Raw genomic sequence first — 12015 nt, forward strand, 5'->3', positions numbered from 1 at the left:
TTGTATGTATTGAAATAACTCATAAACTTGTATGGACATGTTATGCGACGATACGATGGGGACATAAACCTGAAAGTGAATGAATGTGGATGGCTACAAAGGAAGAGGAATACCGAAATATGGATGGATTGTGTGAAAGAGGATATGCTTAAGAAAGGAGTGGCTTCAGATATGACGGCTGATGATGTATGGAAGAGCAGCACATACTGTGCCGACCCTCCATAAGGGATAAGGGCAAGTTGAAATAACTCAAAAACTACTGGACCCATTTCAAAAAGTCTTCCACCATTATAAAGAGACGTCAAAACAAGAGTTATACGAGACGTCAAAAGTAGAATTTTATATTTAACGTGGCATTTAAACTTTAAATACTGTTACATATTGTATGCCAGGTTCCTAAAGTTTCCACTTAACAACCAAGATATTCATAAACATTAGGCATGTTCCAACGGGGTGTAACTCAAATTACATGCTTCAAAACGCATTTAATTTTATACAACACTAGCTGTTCCCGTACGGCTTCATCCGCATGAAATTACGAATTTTTTTATTGTTTACATTTGTCAAATTATCAATAGCAAATGTCAAAATGATATGACAAGACATACCTTGGCAATCTTGCTTCGTTGATGTTGGCAGCAACTTATGGTCTCTTTCCCACATTAGGGTTTTTATCCAAAGTATTTACCACCTAAGTTTAAAGGCGTGAAAATAAATAGCCTAAAGCGTGACGTAAGTGTAGAGCTTTTTAGTAAAAAAATAATTATTCAAAAATATGCTATAATTGCTGACATCTTAGACAACAAAGAAGTGTGTGTTTACGCTTTATTATAATAGTATAGACTAACGAATGGAAATGTAGTGAATCCGGCTATACATGGTTGCAGTACAACCGTCAAAAATCAGATTCAAACAGAATATAGATTAACTTCCAACGGGTTAGATAACTTTGACTGATTCCTAACACGTCAGATATGACATCTAAACGTGTTACATGTCAACACGTAGCATACATACGTAGTGTGACATCCATCACTGCTTTTCCTTCTTATCGATATAATGACGTGTTAAACAAGTAATTAGCATCAGAAGCGAGAATCGGAGTTATATATGTCGATATATCGATATCGATAAGGGCATAATCACTTTATAGAAGTTAAGGTTTTAATTTGTTTACCAGCTAGAGACCGTGACTTCGCGTCGTAATTTTCAAACTACGCATTCAATTAATGACATATTTAGAAGTGTAGATTTTGTGGGTTTTCGGCTGTAACCAACATAAAATATCTAATTTCGATAGAGTTTTGCAATTGTTTTTTATTTGCGAAATCGGATTTTGGTGTCTAAAACTGAACCGATTAAAAAGAAAACAGTTTGTCTAAAAAGCTCATAAATTACATAAATAACTTTAACTAAATGATTTATTAAATCATACGAATTTTAAAAATGCGAATGTGATGTTTGTTAGAGTTTGTAGCCTAACTGCTGAACGTATCTCGATGTGTCATAGATGTAGAGGATAGTCTGGAAGAGCACATATTCTGACTCATTTTTTAATTCCACGAGAACGGAGTCTCTGGTGATAGCTCGTTATAAATTACAATTCAAATTCCATTCGGTCACTGCCCCATCACTAATATCTAGTTAAAAATATTTATAAAAGTCTTAAATCCATTTTAAAAGTAACAAAAGAGAAAACATTTAAAAAACCAAATTAAATAATCCAACAAACGATCGCTTATCGCTGCATTAAAGATGACAAAAAAAAAACCTTCTCAATTCTTTGACCTTTACCAAAATCCGTGGGAACGTAACAAAAATTTCCGGTTAGAAAATTAATGCAACTGCAAAAAAAGATTATTCAGATCTTCAAACGTCATCGAACCAAAATATGCACGGATCAAGGCCCCTAAAAAGTAAAGGCAGGTTTACACTGAACGCGTTTGACAAGCGAGGTTTCATGGAAACATTCTGTAAAGGCGGGTACGACAATCGGTAACTTTTTTTTTAATATAAGGTAGCAAACGAGCAAGCGGCCACCTGAATCCACCGAAACGGAAAGCGACCGCTTAAACCATAAATATCCGCAATTGCAGATGCGTTGCCTCTCCTTAACTGACGGAGGAGACGCACATAAAGAAGACATTTCCCCTTCCTATGCGTCTCCTCCATCGTCAAATCCACTTTTCCTTTCCATACTTTCCTCTGACGAAAAGAGTGAAAAGGGAAAGGGACTAAAAATAGGCCTTCGGCACCTGATGACAGACGAAACGCGGAATTGCTTCCACTTCACGCCTGTTTTCTGTATGGTCGTGGTATTCCACTTCGACATATATACACGGAATCAAAACAAAAGATTACGCACTCACGAATCTCACCTACTCACTAATGGCCGGTTTCCCAGCTACATTTAACCATTCGTTAGCGTTTCTGGTTCGATAACTTCATTTTTTTCTGAACTACGTATAACTCGAGTTTTACTCCAAATAACCTATGTTACTCACTAATAATGTAGCTTTAAAATAGTGGAAGAATTTTTGTAATCGGCTCCGTAATTTTTGAATTATTTCAATACATACAATACAGTCATTCTTCTTTATAATATTAGTATAGAAATGTAGATTAGGCCTCGCCTCGGTTACGTTTCCATTACGCACCGTGGGAGTCCACCTTAAACCTTGATGATTCAATTTTATGATCCTTTTATTGTACTAAATTACTCCGACATTAAATTAGTAAACTGGATGTCATTTATACATTACACATTTGTTTTATTTATGACATCCGAAAAACATACGAATTTAATGCACCCTTTCTTAGCTTAAATAATTTTGTAACACTAAAACTCGCGACAAGGGGCTTATGGAATTAACAAAAAAAAATCAATTTTACGAATCTTACTCTTGATGGTTAGATGACCCAGCTAGTTTTAAATATGTGTACCCTATGGGCTATTCCAGACTATATCTCACGCCACGTTTGTTCCAGGTAATCCCCGAAACAGCTGAGCCGATTTCGACCGGACTTGAAGGGTAGCTGACATAGACGGGCATATTATAGGCTACTCTTTTATCTTAATATTGCATGGACGAAGTCGCGGGTAACAGCTAATTATTCATTGAAAATAGGTGTGTAGCCGGCTTTAGTGAGATTTTAATCTATCCGACAAGCTACCAAAAATCTATTCCACCAGTCTGCTGCATGCGAAATTTGAAAAATCACATTTGAATAAATTGAAATTTTTAATAAATCCAATTTCGAATAAATTTAACAAACATTCTCAGATAATCCGAGAATCATTTGACATTCATCCAACAAAATTTACATTTGAATGGGGCATTAGTTTATCCTGCGAACCGGTTAGCATTAGGGATGTGCGGTGTTCTCTTGTCTAATCTTACTAATATTATAAATGCAAAAGTTTAGATGGATGTTTCTTAGAGTAACCTAAACTGCTGAGCGGGTTTGGATGCAATTTTGCATAAATGTAGAACATAATCTGGAAGAACACATAGGCTACTTAATGTTTATTAACACCACGCGAACGGAGTCGTGGGCGAAAGCTAGTTAATATTATAAATGCAAAACTTTAGATAGATGTTTGTTAGAGTTTGTAGCCTAAACAGCTGAATTGATCTTGATGAAATTTGCCAAAGAAGTGGTGTCTGGAAGAACACATAAGCATACTTGCTTTTGATTTTTCTTTTAATTCCACGCGGACGAAGTCGCGAGCAGTAGCTAGTTTCTATAATATAAAATAAAAAACAAACAAGCGAATATCAGAATTTGCCAAAATAACTGTCGGGGAATGTCTATTTTCCGTGTGTTCATTCCTCTGGATTGACAGAGGCGGAGACCAACCACATAAATGGTAATGTAAGTATGCTTTAACTGTAAGGTCCGACTATTAAGTTAAAACTATGCAATCTAAACTAAACGTACCAATCTATATATAGAGGAAAGATTTGTATTTTTGTATGTCTTAAAATAACTTAAAAATCACTGGGCCGATTTTAAATATTCATTCACCATTAAAAAGACATTATCAGTGAGTAACAGGCTATATTTTTATTATTTTTAATTACACACAGACGAAGTCTCGAGCAACAGCTGGACAAAATAATTTATATATGTTTAAAAATAACTAGGCTACGGAAACACAAGATATTTCCGTAGCCGTGCACATCACTAGTCTAATCGGATTTTAGAATATCCAAAATTATTATTTCGAAAACCCGCTGAGACTAACCAGTTAAATTGTAAATCAATAAATAACGCATTGGTTAGACTTCGATATTGACACATTGGTATTTAAAACTTCTGGAAATAATTTATAGATCAGGAAAATAAAAAAACTGAGAATATATCATTAACTAACTATTGCTCGCGACTTCGTCCACGTAAATTTAAACAAATAAAAAAACTACGTTACTCTACTGTTACTCACCTATAACGTAGCGTTTTAGTGTACGAATTTTTGTAATCGGTTCAATAGTTTTTAAAATATCAATACATACAAAAATACAAATCTTTCCTCTTTATAATATTAGTATAGAAGTATAGATAAAAACAAAACATTACTCGGTCTAAATAAATGCATTCGTCACGCACTATCAGAATAAAAAACTAGTAGGTACAAGCGAACACCTTTGACTAAACTATCGCACAATAATAGTCGATTGTTTCGAAGCCAATTCAAAAATCGAGTAGTGTACACCTCCTTAAGCTAATAGGAATCAAAGCGAGACAGTTGTGCGATTATTTTATTTCAGGTGTGCGCTCGCTCTTAAACGGTATTACTTGCATTTGAAAAGTGCAACCGAGCGTAACAAGTTGGATAGAAAATTGCATTGAATGAGTATTAATATTCAAAAAATGCGTGCGTTGATAGACGGCAAAATACAATAAACTTTAAAATCTACGCATGAATAGACCGGCTCCCCCAGTGCAATACCACGACCACATAGAAGACAGACGTTAAGTGGAAGCAATTCCGCGTTTCATCTGACGAGTGGACATGCGGGATACCTGATTATACGCCTTTTCCCTTTCCGCACTGTTTTCATAAGTTTACAATGGGATGGGAAAGTATTTGATGGTGAAGGAGACGTAGGAAGGGAAATGTCCTGTTCATGTGCGTCTCCTCCATCGTTCAGGGTAACACATCTGCAATATCGGATGTCTGGGCAACGGTCGCTTTGCATTTTAGCAGATTCATGGCAGTATGTTCGTTTGCCACTTTATGTTGAAAAACTGCTGCTTGCAACTACGTTAGAAAATAGCCTAAACCACTACCACTGGTATTTATCTGATAGAACAAATGCAGAATTGGGTACAAGCAGACATACATTTAAACACTAATCGGAATTTACTTTTGTTTATAACACAAGGTAACAAACTCGCAAGCGGCCACCTGAATCCACAGAAATGAAAAGCGACCGCTGCACATAAATATCCGCAATTGCAGATGCGTTGCCTACCCTTACTTGACGGAGGAGACGCACATAAAGAGAAAATTTTCCCTTCCTATGCGTCTCCTTCACCGTCAAATCCACTTTTCCTTCCCATCCTTTCGTATTAAGAAAAGGGGGGAAAGAGAAAGGGACTAAAATTAGACCTCCGACCCCACACTCATCAGGCGAAAGGCAGAATTGCTTCCACTCCACGCCTGTTTACTGTATGGTCGTGGTATCAGTGGGGCGAGCCGGCCCAATCGTGCGAAGATATTAAAGCGGGCTCTACCGCTGTCACTTAGTAAAGGACTATAAATTTGTATCCTGATTACACTAAGCAACTTACGTAAGGCATAAGCAAAATTTTAATAAATATTTAGTAACAAATTATCTCTCTTTATTATGCATTTGTATTTCTAAAAATGTTTGCATCAATATTCCTCAATCAAATTCATATTTTTATAATCAAATTAATAAGAAAATATTAACAGATCATATTTCCTATATATTTAAGAAATTAATTAACTAATAATTAATTTTTTCATTCATAATCATTATTTAAAATATGAAATAAGATATTCTCCATAAAAATATTTATCTAACAGATATTTCACGGATGTCGCTGCAACAGTTTTGTGGAATAATTCCTACCGTAAAATTAAAGTATTATTAATATATTTATAAACTAGCTTTTGACCGCGACTCCTACCGCGCGGAATAAATAAAGACAAAAGCAAGTAACCTATATGTTCTTCCAGGCTATCCTCTACATCTATACCAAATTTCATCGAGATCCCTTCAGCCGTTTAGGCTACAAACTCTAACAAACATCCATCAATCCATCTAAACATTCGCATTTATAATATTAGTAAGATTAGTAACCTAGCTTTTGCCCGCGACTCCTATCGCGTGAAAATAAAAAAGTAAGTAGCCTAGGTGTTCCTCCAGACTATCCTCTACATCTATGACAAATTTTATCGCGATCGGATCAGCAGTTCAGTCTACAAACTCTAACAAGCCTCCATCCATCTAAACTTTCGCATTATAATCTTAGTAAGAAATAAGACTAGCTGTCGCCCACTACTTTGCAAGTAGTGTAGTATTTGTTCTTCTAGACTGTTCTACATTTATGATTAATTTCAGCAAGATCCATTTAGTTACGGAGATATGTAATAACTAACATCCATCCGTCCATCCAAACTTTCGCATTTACAATATTAGAAAATGTGTTTCAACAAATTATATGGAATTTAAACTAGCTGTTCCCGTGCGGCTTTATTCGCGAGAAATTATAAAAAACATTATTTTTTGACCGACTTCCCAAAAAAAGGAGGTATTCAATTCGTCGATATGTTTTTTTTTTATTGTTTACATTTGTCTTATTCTTAATATTACCATCAAAATTACCGTTACCATAATAACCTTGCTTCCTTAATGTTGGCAGCTTGTAGTTTATGGTCCCTTTCCCATTTGAATGTTTTTTCAATTTACTTACCCCTCAGGATTAATAGCTAATAAGGTTTTATTTTATTTGTTTCTTCCCTTGAGTTGTAAAAAATCTCCCTTCCGAAGAAAGTATGGATGGATTGTGTGAAAGAGGATATGCTTAAGAAAGGAGTGTATTCAGATATGACGGCTGATAGAGATGTATGGAAGAGCAGCATGTACTGTGTCGACCCTCCGTAAGGGGGCAAGTTGGTAATGATGGTGTTAGCTTTTTAAGTATTTTGATGTATTCTGTATTCTTGAAGGTTATTTAGTCTGTGCTATAAATCAATGCCATTGGTCATAATTTGAAATAAGAATATAAGCTTTGTAATTGTGATCTAAAATATTATTTAATTATTTATGTCATGGTTTTAAAATGTCGTAATTCTGCTTGTTCTGTTATTAATCGGATAGTAGTCGGATGTCAAAAATAAGGGTGTTGCATTAGCTCGACGACACGACGGTCATATTGGTAAGGTTATTCTGTGCAAATTGGAAGAAAACATAAGAGGTAATGATATATCTTTTTAAAGCATAACATGGCTGTGACGGCCATAGTGGTGATGTTTCTTCCCTTGAGTTATTGGAGTTTTTTTTTACAAAAATAGCTGTTTTTTTTAACGTTTGCATTAGTGAATTGATTTTAAATGAATCGATATTAATTTATTAAATTCGTCTGCAGATTTGGATGTTAATATTTTAATAATCAAGGCCTATTATTAAATGGAAGACTATAAATAATTAATATTTATGGAATAAAATACATCCAGCTGTGCATGGAAATAATGTTTGATTATATTATTTATGTATACTATAGTGTGTCTAAATAATTTAGATTAGTTTGACAATTCATTTCAAATTTAGTAGGGATGTGTGTGTAGAGGATAGTCTGGAAGAATTAACGATGACATAAATAATAGCGAAATACAATTCGATTACGTACGGCTGTAGTAGTAATAAACATTTATACTCTCATTATTTGTTATGGTTGTTATTAATTTGAGAAAACAGTATTTTTTTTTAATTCATAAGATATAAGCCTTCTTAAATAAAAACCCCTACACTCACGTCACGCTTTAGGATATATATTTTCACGCTATTTAACTTAGGGAGTAAATAAATTGGATAAAACCCTAATGTGGGAAAGAGACCGTAAGTTGCTGCCAACATAAAGGAAGCAAGATTGCCATAGTATGGTCAATGGTATTTTGACATTTGCAATTGCGATAAACGTAATCAATAAACTAAAGTTTTTATAGTTTCATGCGGATGAAGCCGCACGGAAACTGCTAGTTTTAGTAGAGATATAAACTGACCAAGAACACGTTCACCAAAAATCGATATGTTGCTAGTCACTATATGTGTTGACGTGTTTTTAAAACGCGCACACACCTTTGATTAAACTATCGCACAACTGTTTAGTCGCACATTTAATTCCTATGAGCTTATATGCGCACACACAAACAAACAATCGCATAGCTATTGTGTAATAGTTTTGTCAAAGGTGGGCCCGTTCTTAAGGTTTAGTAAATCAATCTCTGCTTACCCTTCTCCAGTAGTTGTGCGAACATATTCTGCACATTACTGTGGTGGTGTTTCCACCGCAAGCAGTACTGCTGGGACACCATTTTCCACAGCTTAGCCACGGTTGCTTCTAGAACTTTGGTATCATATGGATTCGTATATTCTGCGTCGTGGTGAAATATTCTTCAACCTGCAACAAGAGACGTTTGGAAATTAATTTTTACTGTCGGCTAGTTGCTCGAACGCTCATATATGTCCCGAATACCAGAGGAAATACAGCTACGTTGCAGAATTTTAAGTCGGTAAATCATACTAATAATATAAATGCGAAAGTTTAGATGGATGGATGTTTGTTAGAGTTTGTAGCGTAAACGGCAGAAGGGATTTCGATAAAATTTGTCGTAGATATAGAGGATAGTCTAGAAGGACACATAGGCTACTTGCTTTTGTTTCTTTTTTTAATTCCGCGCGGACGGAGTCGCTGGCGAAAGCTAGCATATAAACAAATAATGAGATGCATCAGATCAGCTGAGCCTTCTGCTTTTGGCCAAAAAAACTGCTTTTTTTATTATTACATTATGTTTTTTTGGTCAACAAATAGTTTTTTAATTTTAATTATTTATTTATTACTAGCTTTCATCCGCGACTCCGTCCCCGTGGGTTTAAAAAAAATAAAAGTGAGTATCCTATGTGTTCTACCAGACTATCCTCCACATCTATACAAAATTTCGTCGAAATCCTTTCAGCCGTTTAGGCTACAAACTCTAACAAACATCCATCCATCGAAATTTTCGCATTTATAATATCAAGTATGAAGTATGATGTACTACAAAGGTAGAAACAATGAAATTATGTATTGTGTAAAACAGGATATGCTCAAGGAAGTGTTTAAGGCTGTCAAACATGTATAGAAGAGTACAGTTACGAAAACTCGCGGTGTCACTCTTTCAGTATTATTTTTTATTCTAAAGAAAATACTTATCTACATGTTTTTTTTTTCTTTTTTAGTTATCTATATAAATTTCATGGACTTTTAACAGTGGTAAAGCCCGCTTTAACATCTACGCATGAATAGGTCGGCTCGCCCCCAGCAATACCACGACCACACAGAAGACGTCAAGTGGAAACTATTCCGCGTTTCAGTTTGAAGGTCCAAAAAGCGCATAAGAACAAGAAATGTCCTCTTTATGTGCATCTCCTCCGTTGATCAAGGCTACGCTATTACTATTGCGAATGCCTATGGGCAGTCGCTTCGCTATTTTGGCGTATTCAAGTGGCCGATAACTCGTTTGCCACTTTATGATATAAAAATATTTAGATTCTCTAGGATGGAGCGGCTACCTTGTTACTAGCGACACCCATCCATACAATCTATACTATTATAATAAAGCGTAAACACACACTTTGTTGCCTAAGATGTCAGCAATTACAGCATTTTTTTGAATATTTCTTTTTTTAACCAAAAGCCCTACACATACGTCACGCTTTAGGCTATATATTTTCGCACCATTAAACGTAGGGAGTAAATATTTAGGATAAAAACCCTAAAGTCTGAAAGAGACCATAAGTTGCTGCCAACATCAAGGAAGCAAGGTTGCCATGGTTTGTCATCGTCATGTCATTTTGACACATGAAACAATAAAACAAATTTTTCACAATTTCATGCGGATGAAGTCGCACGGGAACAGCTGATCTTCCATACATTTCTATTAGTTCACTCCTTTTTAAAATTCGATAGCACTTTACAAGCAATCAGGTTAACGACCATATAAAGAAATCGAATACTCTCGTCCGTGAGATTTGCTGTAATTAAGAAATCCTAAATGTCCTGGATTTGCATAAATTTACAGCTAAATCTCTATTCATAAATTACATAATTAATGTTATTTTATATAAAAAACAGCGCATAATTTAACATTAATGGCTTACTGTCGACTGTTGGATAAACACGGTTTCAAATTAACGCACATATTTTTCAACTGATTTATACATCGTTGTAATTAAGATTCTAATTCAGTCCACAGCAGCGTTAGCTGCTGTACGAAGTCAAGTTTCTATTAGTTTTAAATTGGGAAGCAAATTTAATTCTCTAACTGTATTATTTTTTTCAAAAAAATGTATATTTATTTAAGTCGCATCTGTTTTAATCTGATTCGTGTATTTTATGTTTCCGTTACGTGGTTTGGAACTTTTTATATACTGTATGTTTATAAATACGCTTGTTGTTTGAAAAGTTTTATTACTATACTAGCTTTCGCCCGAGACTCCGTCCGCGTGGAATTAAAAAACAATAGCAAGAGACAGACTATGCTCTACATCTTTGCCTAATTTCATTGAAATCCGTTCAGCCGTTTAGGCTACTAACTCTAACAAACATTCATCCATCTAAACTTTCGCATTTATAATATTAGTAAGAAGTAAGATTACGGTTGTCAAATACTCAATTGCAAATATCAGAATTACCGTTACCATCATAATCTTGCTTCCTTAATGTTGGCAGCTTGTAGTTTATGGTCGCTTTCCCACTTGAAGGTTTTTTCAAATTTACTTACCTGCTAAGTTTAATAGCGTGAAAATATATAGCCTAAAGCGTGTCGTAGATGTAGGGCTTTTTATTAAAGAAAGAATTTTTCTAAAATATGTTGTGATTGCTGACATCCTACGCCACAAAGTAGTGTGTGTGTACGCTTTATTATTTTAGTATAGATTATAGATAACCTATTTACATCTTACTAATATTATAAATGCTAAAGTTTAGATGGATGGATGGATGGCTTTTTGTTAGCGTTTGTAGCCTAAACGGCTGAACGGATCTCCATGAAATTTGGCACAGGTTTAGAGCATAGTCTGGAAGAACACATAGGCTACTTTTTATCCCGGGATAACTTACGGTTCCCGTGGGATTCATTAATTTAGTTTTTTAATGTTTACTCATTCTGCAACGGTTCAACATATCTTATTGAAATTTGGCACATATGTAAAACAAAGTCTGGACTATACATGGGATAAGCTTCATCCCCGAGGTGTCCGGTTCCCGAGGGATACGTAGTTTTTTGTTATTTATATGGTTCGTATGTTTTCTAATACCACGCGTACGAAGTCGCGGGCAACAGCTCGTTTTTAAATAAATAGGCTCACAAAACATATTTAAATATTATATCAATATCCTTCTCGTTTTAGGTTTCTTATCTTAATGTTGCCTCGTGCCGATTAAATTTAGTTTTTTTTTTTAATACTACAAAAAAAATTCTAAAACCACTTAAGTGATACCATATCCAGCCTAAACACCTGTGCGAAATATATTACTAACTGTTCCCATCCGGCTTCACATGGCATTTTACTTTCTGTAAAACGTGATGGCACATATCGGAGAATGTGAAGTCAACCCGCAGTGGGCCAGCGTGGTTTACTATGGCCTAGTCACCCTTAGGGTAGGCTAAGGCAAGGCAAACGAGTATGACCGGCTCCAGGCTGATGGAAGTGGGGGGGAGCACCCCCGAGGCGTCTGCCGACCGCCTAGCTGCTGAGCTGGTGCGAGTCATTGGAGGCT

General features: G+C 35.4%; 1 protein-coding gene across 3 annotated transcripts in view; it reads right to left on the bottom strand.

Moving 5' to 3' along the window:
* LOC106100050 (longitudinals lacking protein, isoforms H/M/V-like) overlaps nucleotides 1–12015 on the bottom strand; it is an 84562-nt gene that overhangs the window by 20294 nt on the left and 52253 nt on the right. For all 3 annotated transcript variants that reach the window (XM_013278786.1, XM_013278787.1, XM_013278785.1), the window contains one exon: nucleotides 8488–8655. In XM_013278786.1, the coding sequence (XP_013134240.1) occupies nucleotides 8488–8569 (82 nt within the window). In that variant the 5' untranslated portion in view covers nucleotides 8570–8655. The remainder of the gene's footprint in view (nucleotides 1–8487; nucleotides 8656–12015) is intronic.

This window comes from Papilio polytes, unplaced genomic scaffold (genome assembly GCF_000836215.1).
Source record: "Papilio polytes unplaced genomic scaffold, Ppol_1.0 DF824080.1, whole genome shotgun sequence".
Lineage (NCBI taxonomy): Eukaryota > Metazoa > Arthropoda > Insecta > Lepidoptera > Papilionidae > Papilio > Papilio polytes.